The following is an 18,571-nucleotide window of genomic DNA, read 5'->3' on the forward strand; positions in this document are numbered from 1 at the left end:
GGATATCCTCCTGGGGGCGCTGTCATCTGCCATCGGCCCAGGGATTCACCTATCTACATTCCTCTACAGCTGAGTGTCCTCTCCAAGCACTCCGCTGGTACAGATTGCTACTCCTTTCCTACCAGGAGTCTTCAGCAACAGATTCATTAACAGTTTGTTACTACTCCCTCTACAGGAGCTGAGCATATCAGTTTACTAACTTCTCCTTCCTCAGGAGTAGATTATAACAGATTGCTAACTCCGTACGGAGATTCATAACAGATTGCTAACTCCTCCTACCACAGGAGCAGATTCCTAACAGAATGCTAACTCCCTAGCAGGAACCATAACAGCTTGCTAACTCCGCACCTTCATAGGAGTATAACCATAACAGATTGCTAGCTCCTCCCTCCAGAGGAGCTCACTCATAACAGATTGCTAGCTCCTCCCTCCAAAAGAGCTCGCTCATAATAGATGGTAATACATTTAATTTATTTTGTTTGAGGTACCTTAATTGAAAAGATTTCTGACTGATAAAATAAAATCTTTTTTCTCAGAAGGCCAGCTATATGCACAGGCAACAGGGGGGTTTAATCCGAATATATAAATATTGTTGTTACTCAGGCCATGCATCTGGGGTTTAATCCGAATGTATAAATATTGTTCTTACTCAATCTGTGCATCTGGAGTTTAATCCGAATGTATAAATATTGTTCTTACTCAGGCCGTGCATCTGGGGTTTAATCCGAATGTATAAATATTGTTGTTACTCAGGCCGTGCATCTGGGGTTTAATCCGAATGTATAAATATTGTTGTTACTCAGGCCATGCATCTGGGGTTTAATCCGAATGTATAAATATTATTGTTACTCAGGCCATGCATCTGGGGTTTAATCCGAATGTATAAATATTGTTGTTACTCAGGCCATGCATCTGGGGTTTAATCCGAATGTATAAATATTGTTGTTACTCAGGCCGTGCATCTGGGGTTTAATCCGAATGTATAAATATTGTTGTTACTCAGGCCGTGCATCTGGGGTTTAATCCGAATGTATAAATATTGTTGTTACTCAGGCCGTGCATCTGGGGTTTAATCCGAATGTATAAATATTGTTCTTACTCAGGCCGTGCATCTGGGGTTTAATCTGAATGTATAAATATTGTAGTTATGAAGGAGTTCGATTCCATGAACCCCTGAAGACTGCACAGCTGTGACGCCTCTCGTCTCATCATGCTGCAGTGAAACGCACAGCCATCTTGATTTACTAACATTTGCAACGCAAACGGAACCTAATACGTAATGACGTACTTACGCACTAACGTTTAGTGAACATGACTCCATTTTGGATTCATATTTTGTATTGTATTAATACGAACGCCGTCGCAAATGTCTAACCCGTCAATTAAATGACGAAACAATAGTCTGATCATAAGCTACACCTACTAGAGACCACGCTAGCTATTGCTTGTTCAGCAGTTTGTAAAATGGTTGTTCAGCAAAAACCAGAACGCATGTGTGAAAGATAAGAACTGTAAAGTGTATAAAGGTTTGCTCCGAAGGGGGCGTGGCATGCAGTTGTACTAAGCCGTTGTCTTAGCTGCATCTTGCTGGCAATAAAAGTCTATCTTTACGGATCAGTTGTCTGGACCTCCTTACTGACGAAAAAGAGACGGTTACATTGGCGAGCCAGCCAGGAGGTACCGGAGACGCTATTTTAGCTCTCCAGAAGGTCCGGTAGTTTGGTGGCGGAGCAGTCCCCCAGATATACCTGGTGAGTGGCCACCGCTGAGTTCAGCGATCAGGTTTCTGAGGGGATCGTTCCACAGAAATTCTGCCGGGACCTCTGGGTTGATGATCCGGGAAGAAGGCTTTCACGATGATTGGAAGACCCCTGCAGGCGAGTATTATGGGTACATGGAAATAAGTAAAGACTAGCTAGCTAAGCAAATAGCCCGGTCTTTTCCTGGCGGACCGAGGGGGCCTTGATCACACCCCACGCAGTGTGTTAGTAGGAATTGCGTTCCGAAGACCACGCGGATAACATGGAATAATGATAACATGGAATAATAAGTAAACGTATACGATAGTGGGAATAGGTTTCTTGTTGTGTGGAAGAGAGTGAATGGTCTCGCAGTTCTAGACCGGGCGACCGCGTTCTAGTCGGGGCGAGTGTGACCCTTTTGTGTCTGACGGATAAGGACCCCTTACCTATCCGTTTTCCTTTCCCTCCCTTGTCTGTGAATTCTATCCTAATGGGAGGGAGCGGGTCGACTCCGTTAAAAGTCATGACGGAACACTATAGCGAAGTGTTCGATGAACATAAATGTACAAAACCCGGAATGATTCAACGATGCACCCATAAGTGGCCCAGTTTGTGTGTAAATTGGCCTCCGGCAGGAACTTTCAATTTCCAAACGGCCACACGGGTCCATAAAATAGTCCTACGAGAAGGGAACCCGGGTTGCCCTGAGGATATACCATACATAACCGAGTGGATCGCAGTTATTGAAAATCCTCCATCATGGGCAAGGAAGCTAGTGGAGGGAGCCTCCCTCGTAATGGTGACTCAAGCATGTAAGATGGGAGACCGGAAATCCCCAAACCGGAAGAGAAAGGGCAAAGCGGCCATATTGGAACCTACAGAGCATGCGTCATCTGTGGCGGCCATATTTGTAGTACAAGGGAATCCACGGACTCCAGAAAAAAAAATTAAACCCCTGCCGCCCGCAGCATTGCCTGACGCTGAAAATATTTTGCCGCCGCCATATGCCCCTAGTTATCCCCCCACATATCCTACGCCACCAAGCCCCCCAGTTCCCTCCAATGCGCAAGCTGATCCAAGAATGGCACTAGCTCATGAAGAACGACCCGAAGCGGCGACCGCAAAGGAAGAAAGCAGCGGCGAGTCATCCGTATCAGACGGAACTCGCAGTAAGACCCAAGCCGCAGCAAGTTTGCAATTACCAATCAGGGAAACATCAACTGTTGTTCCTGTAGTCCCAACTGAAGAAAACGAGCATCGTACTACGCAAACAATAAGATTATTTACCTACATACCTTTCACATCCAGTGATCTTTTTAATTGGAAACAGCTGGGGCCGTCATATGCTGAAAAACCAGAACAGATGATAGACTTTTTACGGGGTATTTTCGCCGCCCATAATCCTAACTGGGCTGACATTCGGCACCTAGCCTCCATTCTTTTCACCACTGAAGAACGCCGACAGATACAATTAAACATGGAAGAGGCAGCTCGATTAGGAGCCGGATCAGACGGACGTCCCGAGGACGTAGTAAGAGATTTAGCCCCGACTGCGGATCCTAACTGGGATTTCCAGACCGCGGCAGGGCGGGAGCGCATTACCGCCTATCAGACCGCATTTCTTGAAGCTTTAAAGAAAGGGAAGCAGAAAGTTGTAAACATGGGAAAAGTCCAAGACGTGGTGCAGAAGAGAGATGAGTCCCCCGGAAACTTTTTGGAGCGATTGATGGACGCGTACCGTCAATACAGCCCGTTTGATCCAGAGGATCCCAAATATCAATCCATCATAGTGATGAGCTTCGTTAGCCAGTCCTGCCCAGACATTCGCCGGAAGTTGCAAAAGCAGGAAGGGTTCGAGGGCATGAATATCAGCCAATTAAAAGTAATGGCTGATAAAGTGTATGTAAACCGAGAACCGGATGGAGATAGCAAGGAAAAGAAAGAAACTAGAAAGTTAAGAGAACGTGTTAGTTTGTTAGCCGCAGCGTTGGAAGAAACTAATTTCGGGAACCCGTCTAGGCAGTATCACGGGTATCCCGGATTCCGAGGAAGAGGCAGACCACCCTCAAGAGGGCTGCCAAGAGGACGAACGAATAGAGGAGGATTGGTTAGAGGTGGAAGAATGCCATTGGGAACCAACCAATGCGCATATTGTAAACAAGAAGGGCATTGGAAGTCTGAGTGTCCGGTGTCCCTGCAAGCAAAGCAGGAAGAATATACGCCGCCCAAATCTAAAGAAACGGAATGGCAGATGACTGTAGGTGAAACTTCCGGCGAGGATAGTGAAGCATGACTAGATAGGGGAACTCTTCCCATAGACCCCCTTGTGGAGATAAAAGTGGGGGCTGAAACGTTCAAAGGACTGTTGGATACGGGGGCTCAACGATCTGTGATGACCACAGCCATCACCACGCCTACTTCAAAAAACATCTCCATAGTCGGGGCTTCCGGAAAACCACTAACTGCTCCTTTCCTTCAGAAACGGCAGGTTACAATAGGAGGACAATTAGTGTCCCATCAATTCCTCTACGTGCCAGGGTGCCCAGTACCACTCATAGGAAGAGACCTCCTATGTAAATTAAGGGCTACCTTGCAGTTCGAACCTACCGGTGAAATCAAGGCATCCTTTGCCGATAGTCCAGTTTCCCTTATATGTCCACTACAAGAGGAATGGAGACTACATCTCCCCGTCCTTGCACAAATCACTCTGCATCGATACGAAGGGGACACCCCTCTTAACGAACAACGCAGACAACTGATGGATAGTGTGCCCCAAGTATGGTCCGAGCAGAACCCGGGAGGAATAGCTATCGACGCTACCCCCATATGGATAGAGATGAAGCAGAATGCACAGGTGATCAATCAACCTCAATACCCCATTCCATATATGGCCAGAGAAGGAATTGAGGTACACCTGCAGAGACTGTATGATTTGGGAATTCTCAGGCGAATCCGATCTGCTTGGAACACCCCTCTACTGCCCGTAAAGAAACCCGGTTCTTCTGACTACCGACCTGTACAAGATTTACGGAAAGTGAATAATCAAGTAGCAGATCTAGTAGCCCTCGTACCAAATCCATACTCAATCTTGGCTCAAGTTTCCCCTACATCCAAGTGGTACAGTGTCATTGACCTCAAAGATGCTTTCTTCTCCGTTCCAGTAGCAGAAGAATGCCAGAAGATCTTTGCCTTCACATGGGAAAATGCACAAACTGGAATCAAGCAGCAGTACACATGGACTCGCTTACCGCAAGGATTTAAGCACTCACCCACGATGTTCGGGGAGCAACTGGCAAAAGACTTGAAGATGTACCAAGTCACGTATGGGCCAGTAATACAGTATGTGGATGACCTTCTGTTGTTTCGTGAAACGTATCACGAATGTGCAGTAGCCACTCTCCACTTACTAAAGACATTGTACTCAAAAGGATACCGTGCAAGTAAAAAGAAGGTGCAAATTTGTGAATTGGAAGTAGAATACCTGGGATTCCAAATTCGGGAAGGTACCCGCTGTCTTGGAATATCCCGTACCAGTTCAATACGAGGTCAACCTGTACCCACTTGCAAGAAAGAGCTCCAAGCGTTCCTTGGAGCTGCAGGATACTGTAGGCTGTGGATTGCTAATTACGCTGTTATTGCCCAGTCCCTGTACGACAAGCTGCGGGGAAAGGAGGCAGAATCTCAGCCTTTTCAGTGGGAAACTCATGAACTGACAAGCTTACAACAACTGAAAGATGCCTTGATTGAACCACCTGCTCTAGGATTGCCAGATGTAATGAAACCATTCCATCTATTCGTCGATGAGAAGAAAGGCATGGCCATTGGGGTATTGACTCAAACTCTAGGCTCATGGGAAAGACCTGTTGCATATCTGTCAAAAGGAATGGACAATGTTGCAAAAGGATGGCCAGGTTGTCTTCGAAGCATTGCGGCTGCATGCTTACTAATTCCAGAAGCAGTCAAATTAACTTTTGGACAAATCTTGAATGTAACGACCCCCCACACCATTCAAGGACTGCTAGAAACTCATGGACCAAAATGGATGACTAATTCACGTCTTGTAAAGTATCAAGCTCTGCTATGTGAAACTCCTGAAATCCAAATACAGGACAGCAAAAACTTGAACCCGGCCACTCTTATGCCGGCACCTGAACCCGTCGCACATGACTGTGAGGAGGTCATGACTACAATACATTCCAGCAGACCAGACTTGAGAGATCAACCATGGCAGGGAGCGTGGACACTATTTACTGATGGGAGCAGCCAAGTTATTGATGGAATTCGAGTTGCTGGATATGCTGTGGTTTCTGAAGACGACATTATTGAAGCTGAGCCCCTACCTCCTGGGACATCAGCCCAAAAAGCTGAACTAATCGCTCTCGCTCGAGCTTTACAATTGGCAGAAGGACAGACTGTGAATATTTATACAGATTCCAAATATGCTTTCCTTACAATCCAGGTACATGGAGCCCTATATAAGGAGCGAGGGTTTCTAACAGCTGAAGGAAAGCAATTGGCTAATGCATCTGAAATACATCAATTACTAAATGCTGTATGGGCACCACAAAAGGTAGCTGTCATGCATTGTAAAGCCCACACCGGAAAGTCAGATCCCGTTGCAAAAGGAAACCAATGGGCAGACAAAGCAGCGAAAGAAGCAGCCCGCGCCCATTTATTATCAATCCCAACTACAACATGTCCACTTCTGCAATTCCCAACAGAAACTCCTACCTATTCTACAGAGGAGAATGACTGGGCACAGGCTGAACAGATCCACCATCACAATGGCTGGTGGATTCTGCAAGATAACAGAGTATGGATACCAGAAACATTAGCTTGGACTATTGTCAAAGAAGCACATAACAAAACCCATCTCGGACGAGATGCACTAATAAAGTTGCTGGGAAAAACGTACTACATCAATAAAATCATCCAATTAACAAAGCATGCAATCAGCCAATGTGTCACGTGTGCCAAAAATAATCCTAGAAGTGGACCTGGTCCATCACCCGGACATATTCTAAGAGGAACTACCCCATTTCAAGTCTGCCAAATCGACTTCACTCACATGACTCCGTCCAAAGGCTACAAAGCAATGCTGGTGGCTGTCTGCACTTATACCGGATGGATCGAAGCCACACCAACCCGAACTGAAACCTCCAAAGAAGTTGCGTCCCTGCTCCTTCACCAAATCTTACCACGCTACGGATTACCAAGACAAATCAATTCAGACAATGGACCAGCATTCACCAGCGATGTTATCCAAAAATTAAGTAAAATTCTCGGTATCACATGGCATTTGCACTGCGCATGGCGACCGCAGAGCAGTGGATCTGTTGAACGAGCTAACAGAACTCTGAAAAATCAGATAGCTAAACTATGTCAAGAAACAAAGACCAAATGGCCAGACATCCTACCCTTAGCTTTGCTACATATTAGATGTAGTCCAAAACGATCTGGGCTAACACCGTATGAGATGATGTATGCAAGACCTCCACCTCTCCCTTCTTTTCCTGAATCACTGCAGATACAAGGGGAGTTGTCACTCAGTAATCAGCTCAAAGGACTATATAACACAGTCATTGCGATTCAGGACTATACATGTGACATTGAACCAATAGTTTTGTTAACCCCAATTCATCCATTCCAAGTTGGAAATTCTGTATGGATGAAGGACTGGGATGAATCCGATTTCCTTAAACCACGTTGGAAGGGTCCATACACAGTATTACTCACCACTCCGACTGCTGTAAAGGTCTCTGGATGTCCTTCCTGGATTCACTGGACTCGCTTAAAACCTACTGCCTCCAGCTGGCAAGTCTCCAGGATTGGAGACAACAAATTAAAGTTCACTCAAAACAGGCAACAAAATAGTCCAGATTAGATGATTATAGTACTTTGCTAAAGAGTACTAACATATACATTTTTTTCCTTCCTTTCAGAAGTAATCTACTGAACTACTTACAACTCAAGTCCAAAGTGTTTACCCTCAACTTCCAGCCATGAAAAACAGACTACTACAAGTTATTCTACTAATTTCCTGTTCTAGAGCTACATCTCTTGTTCTACCTCTAAGCAAGAACTGCACTGAATGTGTCAAGTTAATCCGTACCACTACTCCAGATGGATTCTAGATTGTCTCTACCATTATACACCAATCTCAGCCACCCAGCTCATGTGCAACTCAACCTGCGTGCTCATTGAATACTACTCAAGGATACCAGTCTTTTCACCGATGCCTACAAAATGACAAAGTCATTTGTCATACACCTACAACTCCCAAGTACTACAACATTACCCTAACTGCTGGATTACCAAAGAGCTATACCTCAACTATCGTTCCGGAAGGAAAAGGCATCCTATACTACATCAACTCGACCAAAGTCCTTATCGGAGGAGAATCTACTGCTACCATAAACTTCGACGCCTGTGAAGCCATTGGAAAACACCCTAACGCCCTCCATTGTGGATCTAAGTCCTGGAAAAAGTCCTATGCTCACAACCACAAGTACCTTTGCCCTTACAATCGGGTGGCCAACCCATCTCATTGGCTACCATGTCAAGGAGACTTAATTTTATCAGGATGGGCTCTGGTATGTGACTATACAGGAGGAGGGTATCATGGCTGCCATGGCATTGGCAGATTAACTGCAGTAGCTGGTAATACCATGTCCATACAATGGCCCATACGGGGTGAAGGATATCCCTGGCAAGATACTTGGGGCTTTGGAATCGATGGAACCAGCAAAGACCCCATGACTTATATCACCATTACCCAGCGTCGAGACAAACCTCGACCAATCATTCATCAGACTACTGTTGTGGGCTATCAGTCCTTCTTTGATGAAATATCCCACGCATCAGAAGAATTGAAAAAACATGCATTCTCCAATCAAGCAAAGAATATGTTTGTCAATCTGGCTGAGAATATTGCTCTCTCTCTCGAAGTTAAAAATTGTTTTGTCTGCGGAGGAACGCACACCGGAGAACAATGGCCGTGGGAAGCCAAAGAGGTCTTCCAAACCGATCTCAATCAATTAAACACGACTATAACTTACAAACGGAAACCACACCCCTATGAATGGGCTCTCCAGACAGATGTCATTGGCAGACATTGCATATCTCGACAACATTCCCGAGTATATACTACCTCAGTTGGTAATTCCCCATGTACTGGGGTGCTTACTGCTAACCTAACCAAACAAACCTGGTGGCAAACTGAGAATTTGACAATGCCCACTACCATGTGGACTGAAACAATCCTCAACAAAACGTGGACTGCTGCTGGGGTGCCAAGTACCCTTTTCGCTGCACCAGACGGCTACTACTTCGTTTGTGGCCGCCGGGCATATGAATTGCTACCACTCAACTGGTATGGCACTTGTTTCCTGGCCACCATACGACCAAGTTTCTTTCTCTTACCAATCACAGCGGGTGAAACATTAGGTGTACCTGTCTACAGCCCTATGAAGCCAAACAAGCGCCGCAGAAGTCCTAAAGTTTCTATTGGTGATTGGAAAGATCAGGAGTGGCCTCCTGAACGAATTGTACAATACTACGGCCCTGCCACATGGGCTGAAGATGGCTCCTATGGATATAGAACTCCGATATACATGTTAAATCGCATCATTCGCCTACAAGCAGTACTGGAACTTCTGACTAACGATTCTGCTATGGCTCTCAATATCCTTGCCAAACAAAACACCAGAATAATTACAGCTGTCTACCAAAATCGTTTAGCCTTGGACTACCTCCTAGCACAAGAAGGTGGTGTCTGTGGTAAATTTAATCTCTCCAATTGTTGTTTACAGATCGATGATAAGAGCAAAGTTATCGAAGAGATTACTGATCGAATGATCCGATTAGCTCATGTCCCTGTGCAGACGTGGACCGGTATCCTTGATTGGACTTCCTCACTACCAAATTGGCTTACTTCAATCCCCGGATTGAAGGACATTCTCTTTCCTCTTCTGTTTTTTATTCTAACCTGCATTTTATTCCCTCTTTGTTTACCTCTTATTTTCAGAAATCTACGATCTATGATTGAAACCATTGCTGATCGCAGGGCTGCGGCTCATGTTATGATGATCAATAAGTATGTGTCAATTTCCTCATTCCCTGATTCTGACGCATCTGACTCTGATGATATCTCTTTCGATTCTGATAACGATTATTTTGATACTAAACTCTAATCCCACTTAATTCAATAAGAGGACCACTTTTGTTGCTAGGGTAAGCCGGGCTACAAAGGGGGTTGACGCCATTAGGGCCCATCCGTCTCAAACCCGTGAAGATACCAACGACCTAGCAGCATCTTAGGGTCCACCTTGAAAGTTTTTCGTATTAATTCTTGCTTCTCTTTCAGTTACTTAACAGCTACAAGTGATACTTCCACTTTCCATCGACGTTGAAGTATCAAAGGGGGGAATGAAGGAGTTCGATTCCATGAACCCCTGAAGACTGCACAGCTGTGACGCCTCTCGTCTCATCATGCTGCAGTGAAACGCACAGCCATCTTGATTTACTAACATTTGCAACGCAAACGGAACCTAATACGTAATGACGTACTTACGCACTAACGTTTAGTGAACATGACTCCATTTTGGATTCATATTTTGTATTGTATTAATACGAACGCCGTCGCAAATGTCTAACCCGTCAATTAAATGACGAAACAATAGTCTGATCATAAGCTACACCTACTAGAGACCACGCTAGCTATTGCTTGTTCAGCAGTTTGTAAAATGGTTGTTCAGCAAAAACCAGAACGCATGTGTGAAAGATAAGAACTGTAAAGTGTATAAAGGTTTGCTCCGAAGGGGGCGTGGCATGCAGTTGTACTAAGCCGTTGTCTTAGCTGCATCTTGCTGGCAATAAAAGTCTATCTTTACGGATCAGTTGTCTGGACCTCCTTACTGACGAAAAAGAGACGGTTACAGTTACTCAGGCCATGCATCTGGGGTTTAATCCGAATGTATAAATATTGTTCTTACTCAGGCCATGCATCTGGGGTTTAATCTGAATGTATAAATGTTGTAGTTACTCAGGCCATGCATCTGGGGTTTAATCCAAATGTATAAATATTGTTGTTACTCAATCCATGCATCTGGGGTTTAATCTGAATGTATAAATATTGTTGTTACTCAGTCCGTGCATCTGTAGTTTTATTCTGAATGTAGAAATATTGTTTTTACTCAGTCCGTGTGTCTGGGGTTTAATCTGAATGTATAAATATTGTTGCTACTCAGTCCATAACTGCAAATATTACATCAGGCCCTAAACACCAATACACCTCCTATTAGGAAAACAGATTAAAGCCAGGTTGTTGTAAATCCCTACATAGAAACTGCATGCTGGCAGAATACCTAAAGCATCAGTCACACAAGCAGATCACAAATAGACTCTCAACAAATACAGAATAAAGAGATCATAAAATATAAATTGAAATGTGCAGACAAAAATTGAAGTGGAAATCACAAGAAGCCAAACTCTGTAAGAACTGCAAACACAATCAAGACATTTAAAACATTAAACATACCAATAAAAAGAATGTCAAATCTGCTGATAAATTCAGCCAATTAGTAAAACATATACAAATGTTTAAAATATTACCAAACACTAATAAAATATTTCAAAATAGCAGATACATCACATCCAATAATTAAAACTAACAATGATAAAATAAAAAATCTCCCACTCTCCATACCTGGGAACTTGAGATTTTCAGTCCTCCTGAGATTGTCGTAGATTGGAGGAGGGTGCACAAACTTTAACCTCTCTCACACACATATATACAGGTACTCTCACACACGCACACACTTGTGCGCAGGCACTCTCTCTCACACAGAAACCCACACAGGCACACACACACACACCCCACCACCCTCTCATACACAGACACCCACCCTCACCCACACCCCCATACCCACCCACTCACACATACACACACCCTTACCCACCACCCTTTCATATACACACACACACAGGCTTTCTCCCCCTCCAACACACACACACATAAGCAGTCCCCATCTACCCAGACAGGCAGTCACCTACCCACACACACATTCAGGCACTCACCCACACACACCCCTGCCCGAGCCGCTCAGTGGCAACAGAGTGGCACTTCCCTTTCAAAATTTCGCCCAGGCTTATGAACCCAATAGGAAGCTTGCCATGACCGATGCACTGTGAGAGCTCAGGCTGATACTGCAGGACGTCTGCATTGCCTCCTTCTTGAGATCCCTCGAGGACTTGTTGGAATCAGATTAAGAAAAAAGGAGCGCGGCATTTCCTGCACTTCAGCAACCTGTAGGAAAAGAGATCACCTCGATAGACAACCCCCCAGCAGCAGCAGGCGATGACTTCAGGATAAACGCAACTCCTCCTGCCCAGCGTTAGGGACGATCACACGTCTCTAAGCCCAGGCCGCAGGAGTCGTGTTCATCCCGACATCATCTCCTGCAGCCGCAGGGCCAGTCTTGACCCGCAGCAGCAGGAGAGGATGTCGGGATCAGTGTAACTCCTGCTGTCCATGGCTAGGGATCGACAGGGGTTCGGTTTATCCCTGCCCGATCCGATGTCTGACTCTGGGGGCAGGGTGAGGCGGCAGCTGCGGTAGAGGGGTTTTGGAGGGGCACGTTTTGCCGCTTCAAAATTCTGTTGCCCGAAGCCACCACCTCACCCTGCTTCATGATAGAACCGTCCCTGCCAATTGATATCAATAGTAAAGAAAGGTTACAAGTCTTTCACTGCAGCCCAACTTTGTGTGTACGTACAAGGAACAAATCCTTTCCCGGGATAGTTGGTAGTAGCCTGTAGTCATGCGCAAGGTGCGGCAGCTCGCTATTGGAGCATGTTATGGAAAGAATGCTCCTGAAGTAGCTTTGTTTTCGATATGTTGCCTTTGAGATAAGATGCTCTGCAGCATGTGACTTCTTTTACAGATGTTTAACCTTAATTCCTGCTTGTGTCTGTTAGTACCGGTACCATGTGCAGAGCTTGTCTTGGTTAGTGCATGACCGAGCCAGAAATGGGTTGATTGTTTTCCTATAATGTATTATTGCTGTCATTATGTGATGTAGTGGAGTTAATTCTTGCATAGTGTATTATGTATAGATTTGTGACTGTGTCCCAAAATGTGGCTTTTTGGGGGAGAATGTAGATCCCCCACTGGGACCTCTACTAGAGACTATGGCTTAGTGGTTAGGATAGATGACTGGATTATCTTGCCATTGGAGGTTGCTGCAATGGTAGCTTCTTGTCTGCATATTAAGAACATAAGAAAATGCCATACTGGGTCAGACCAAGGGTCCATCAAGCCCAGCATCCTGTTTCCAACAGTGGCCAATCCAGGCCATAAGAACCTGGCAATTACCCAAAAACTAAGTCTATTCCATGTAACCATTGCTAATGGCAGTGGCTATTCTCTAAGTGAACTTAATAGCAGGTAATGGACTTCTCCTCCAAGAACTTATCCAATCCTTTTTTAAACACAGCTATACTAACTGCACTAACCACATCCTCAGGCAACAAATTCCAGAGTTTAATTGTGCGTTGAGTAAAAAAGAACTTTCTCCAATTAGTTTTAAATGTGCCCCATGCTAACTTCATGGAGTGTCCCCTAGTCTTTCTACTATCCGAAAGAGTAAATAACCGATTCACATCTACCCGTTCTAGACCTCTCATGATTTTAAACACCACTATCAGATCCCCCCTCAGCCGTCTCTTCTCCAAGCTGAAAAGTCCTAACCTCTTTAGTCTTTCCTCATAGGGGAGCTGTTCCATTCCCCTTATCATTTTGGTAGCCCTTCTCTGTACCTTCTCCATCGCAATTATATCTTTTTTGAGATGCGGCGACCAGAATTGTACACAGTATTCAAGGTGCGGTCTCACCATGGAGGGATATAGAGGCATTATGACATTTTCCGTTTTATTCAACATTCCCTTCCTAATAATTCCTACCATTCTGTTTGCTTTTTTGACTGCTGCAGCACACTGATAAGAAATGCAAATAAATAAAAAAAAAAAAATTATCCACTATGATGCCTAGATCTTTTTCCTGGGTGGTAGCTCCTAATATGGAACCTAACATTGTGTAACTATAGCATGGGTTATTTTTCCCTATATGCAACACTTTGCACTTATCCTCATTAAATTTCATCTGCCATTTGGATGCCCAATCTTCCAGTCTCGCAAGGTCCTCCTGTAATGTATCACAATCCGCTTGAGAGCTCATTCCGTGCATTCCCCGCCCTTTCTGATGAAATATTTAATTAAACCGTTTCTGAGACTGAACCACCCTCAAACTGTGACTTATTTCTTGTTCAGCTTTCTTGCACTGAAAAGTGTTTGCTTGTGCTTTATTTATACTTTTGAAGTAGTTCAATGTTTGTTTGGTTATTTTTTTTTTTGATCCTGCAGCTTCCTCTCCTCTTTAAGGCTTCAGCGAGCCTTCGTTTGCAGCTCCACTTTTTACCTCTTTGATAAATCCTCCCACCCAACGTCTGCTCATGGCGGTGACGATCAAGCATCGGGGCTCTTCGTCTGAATGCCGCCGCACCATCTCCCTTCTCTCACCTCTCCTCTGTGCCTCGCGTTTCATGCTGGCGTTTGCTGCGCACCGCATCATTTCGAAGCCTTTCCCTGCACTGCCTGTATTTTTATTGACTTTATATAATGCGCGTGGATTACATTCAGGTACTGTGAGCATTTCCCTATGTCCGGAGGGCTTCCAGTCTTGGTGCCCCATTCAGTAAGGTTTTTTTTTCCCATAGACACATAATGAACCTGGCCCTTAGTGTGTGCCTGAGGCTGTGAAGGCTGCATCCTTTTGGGGGTGAGCGAGGGTATTCCAGGTGAGGTCTCTCTGTGGGTTGGTGGTGGAGAGGGTCATCATTTTTACCTCTGCCAATGCCTCTCTCTCTGTGCACCCCAGCACACTCCTGGCTCCCCTGTCTACCCTGGCAGATTTCAGAGTCAGAGTCTGAAAAATGTAAACAGGGCTGCTGAACGCCGGGAGTTGCTCGGGGGGTTGCCTGGAGCCTAACCGGGGCCCCAAGCAGCCTAACCGGGGCCCATAAGCAGCCTAACTGGGGCCCCAAGCAGCCTAACCGGGGGCCCACAAGCAGCCTAACCGGGGCCACAAGCAGCCTAACCGGGGCCCACAAGCAGCCTAACCGGGGGCCACAAGCAGCCTAACCGGGGCCACAAGCTGCCTAACCGGGGCCACAAGCAGCCTAACTGGGGCCCACAAGCAGCCTAACCGGGGCCCACAAGCTGCCTAACCGGGGCCCACAAGCAGCCTAACCGGGGCCACAAGCAGCCTAACCGGGGCCCACAAGCTGCCTAACCGGGCCCACAAGCAGCCTAACCGGGGCCCACAAGCAGCCTAACCGGGGCCCACAAGCTGCCTAACCGGGGCCACAAGCAGCCTAACCGGGGCCCACAAGCAGCCTAACCGGGGCCACAAGCAGCCTAACCGGGGCCCACAAGCAGCCTAACCGGGGCCACAAGCAGCCTAACCGGGGCCACAAGCAGCCTGCCACGCCAGCTTTCTTCCGCTGGACCTCACTCTGCGGTGCCCCCATCTGAAAGCAGGAAAAGAAAGCCGACGTCGCAGGGGTTCGTTCCCCTGAACGCTGAATGAAGTTCTGTGACACACAATAGAGGGGGGTAAAGCTTGTGTTTCTTTTATTGCAAATAGATGTCAAAGCTGCTGCTTTACACAATGAGGACACATCGCATGCTGTGCTGTAAGCAGAACGATCATTCACTACCAACAAAGAGAGACACGGCATGAGCTCCTGGAGAGGCAGGCTAAAATGTAAATAAATGAAGGTGGGGTGAAAATGCATCCTCTCCGAACATTGCCCTCCTCTGCCCGCTTAAAATTTTATGGGGAGGGGAGGGAGAGGGGATTTTTGTGAAGGGAGGAAAATAGCACCCAGGCATAGGATTTCAAAAGCCCAGGCACCATTTTATTCCCATCCCTTGCCGCCCAGAAGAAATAGCAGGTGGAAAGCCTACAGGTGCTTTCAGTCTGAGCGCTCTGTGCTACTTCATTTTTTGTGTGCAGTTAAAGCAATGCCCGGGCTATTCAAAAAATAAATGGCCAGCTCAGACCTTGCGGGCAATGCCAGAGGGCAGTCTGATGCCCATCACCGCAGATCAGGAACGCAGGATATCCAAGAATGTGCATGAGGGGAGGGCGGAGGAAGCGTGCACTGTCGGGTGTCATGGGAGAGGATGAGGGAACGCTTGCATTGCTGCTGCTCGCTCCTCACCTCAAGTCATTTTCAATCCTCATGCTGAGCTTTCCTTGGTCAGCATTATGGGGACAACAGCATTGAAATTCTGAGAATTATCTTGTTCAGGGCAGTGCACCCAGGGACCAATCTAAAACTCATTGCCTGGAAATCTTTGATCAATGACATCCAATAAGTTCTCCTAATTCTTCATATGGCAGTGGTTTCTGATTTAACTCAGGTTTCTCCTTTGAAGGACATCATCTTGTACTTCTCCACTGCCAGGTTCTAAGGCAACTTCAGTGCCCAGAAATCAAGGCTTTTGGAGAGAAGACTCGGATAACCCTTTGGCGGATCTCTTTAGTTTTCACACCATATATGATGGGATTTAACATAGGTGGGAAGACAACGTAGAGGTTGGCCAACAGAACAGGGATATGGACTGGGAGGGTCTTCTGGCCAAACCTGTGTGCGAGGCAGGAGAAGAAAGCAGGGATGTAAAACAGGAGTATAACACACACGTGGGAGGCGCAGGTGCTGAACGCTTTGAGACGAGCATCAGAAGGGAGACGCAGGACAGCCCGGAGAATCAGGACATAGGACACAACAATGAATATAAAATCAAACCCTGTTGTCAACAGCGCCACAGTCAGGCCGTATATGATGTTGATGGTTATGTCTGTGCAGGCCACTCTTGCCACACCCATGTGCTTGCAGAATGTGTGAGGGATAACATTGGCGCCACAGTACGATAACCTCTTCAGAAGATAGACATAGGGGGTCACAGCACAAAGACTTCTTATGGTCCCTAACACCCCAATATTTCTGATCACTGAATTGGTTAGTATGGTTCCATACTTCAGAGGATTGCAAATGGCAAAATAACGATCAAAAGCCATGGCCAACAAAATGGCCGACTCCAGAACAAAACTAAAGTGAATGAAGAATACCTGGGTTAGACAGCCCCCAAAGGAGACCTCCCTGATATGGAACCAGTATAAGGCCAGTGCCCTGGGCACTGTGCAGGAGCACAGGATGAGGTCGGTGGCCGCCAGCATGGACAGAAAAATGTACATGGGCTCATGGAGGCTGTGCTCCCTTATTATAATAAATATCACAGTGCTGTTTCCGAGAAGGGCGATGAGATACATAACGCAGAGAGGTATAGAAATGGCAATGTGAGCAGCCTCCAGCCCAGGGATCCCAATTAGCAGGAAGAAGGAAGGGTGCGAGCTGGTGGAGTTGACGGTCAACATGATGGGATATGAGATCTCAGCTCCCGTTCAGGAAAAGCTTTCTGTGCCTGGAAAGAGAGAAAAAATTAGTAATAATTGTGACTGTCCATTCACTGAAAGGCCAAATCTCTGTGTCTGGGGTGTACAAATAAAAATGTAACCAAAATCTTATGACTGAGTAGTTCAGTGGGATAAGGTCTTCTATTAAATGTTGCCATATAAACTTTTGTGGGCCTTTTCCTACCCATAAGGGAAACTAAGGGGGTCATTTATCAAAATGCAATAAGGTGTTTTTGCATGGAAAAGCCCTGTTAATGCATGTGATTGCACCATATTGTATGGTGCAATGCAAATTCAGGAGGAGTTAGGGCTGGGTTAGCCTGTCTGTGAAGAGCTATAATGCTGATTTTAACTACACCTCTTTGAATTATGTTCTAAGGTTTCATTGCCCTGTCAAGCCTATTTCAGGAGCAGGAGTGAGTGAGAGAGAGAGAGAGAGAGAGAGAGAGAGAGAGAGAGAGAGAGAGAGAGAGAGAGAGAGAGAGAGAGACTAGCCATAATGGCATGGCCCATAGGTGGGTATTTGTATCCCTATGGTAGGCCCACCTAGTAACTCGAGGTGGGGTTTAGGTAAGAGTGTAGGGGGTTAGGGGCCACTTTGATATTCTACGTGACACCTACGAACAGAACAGTGGTCTCATGAAGATTTGAAGACCTTTGGAGTGAGGAAACTCACTCCAAGATGAGATTTGGGCAAGGTTCTCTCAACCTAGCTTGATGGACTCTCTACCTGGGTAACATCAAGCTAGGTTGAGAGAGCATTGCCCAAATCTCATCTTGGAGTGAGTTTCCTCACTCCGAAGGCCATCAAATCTTCACAAGAGATCACTGTTCTGTTCGTAGGTGTCACGTAGAATGTCAAAGTGGCCCCTAACCCCCTACACTCATACCTAATCCCCACCTCAAGTTACTAGGTGGGCCTACCATAGGGATACAAATACCCACCTATGGGCCATGACATTATGGCCAGTCTCTCTCTCTCTCTCTCTCTCTCTCTCTCTCTCTCTCTCTCTCTCTCTCAATTTGCACTAACTTAGCTCTTTGCACAGGTAATTAGATAAATGCTATATTAGCATAAAACACACCCCTTTTGCTATCGCATGCGGTACTTACCGCATTTTGATAAATCCAGGCCATAGTTTGTACTTAGCACTGCATCCAACTAGTCCATGATGTGCATGTAGCACTTTACCCAGAGAATACTTTATTTATTTATATCAGATTTAAAATTTACAGGGTCAGTCGCAAACGATACATTTAATCATTTTTTAAAACATTTAGTTACCGCGTT

At 45.8% G+C, this 18,571-nt stretch overlaps 1 protein-coding gene across 1 annotated transcript; it reads right to left on the reverse strand.

Moving 5' to 3' along the window:
- Window positions 1-16,284: 16,284 nt before the first annotated feature.
- LOC115091640 (olfactory receptor 52Z1-like) lies at window positions 16,285-17,250 on the reverse strand. The gene has a single exon (XM_029601803.1). It carries the CDS (start codon window positions 17,239-17,241, stop codon window positions 16,285-16,287), a length of 957 nt encoding a protein of 318 aa, XP_029457663.1. The 5' UTR covers window positions 17,242-17,250.
- Window positions 17,251-18,571: the final 1,321 nt, after the last annotated feature.

The sequence above is a fragment of the Rhinatrema bivittatum genome, chromosome 5, assembly GCF_901001135.1.
Source record: "Rhinatrema bivittatum chromosome 5, aRhiBiv1.1, whole genome shotgun sequence".
NCBI lineage: Eukaryota > Metazoa > Chordata > Amphibia > Gymnophiona > Rhinatrematidae > Rhinatrema > Rhinatrema bivittatum.

Excerpts from the sequence above, each read along its gene's own strand:
- LOC115091640 (XM_029601803.1), bottom strand. The coding sequence starts at position 17,241 with ATGTTGACCGTCAACTCCACCAGCTCGCACCCTTCCTTCTTCCTGCTA.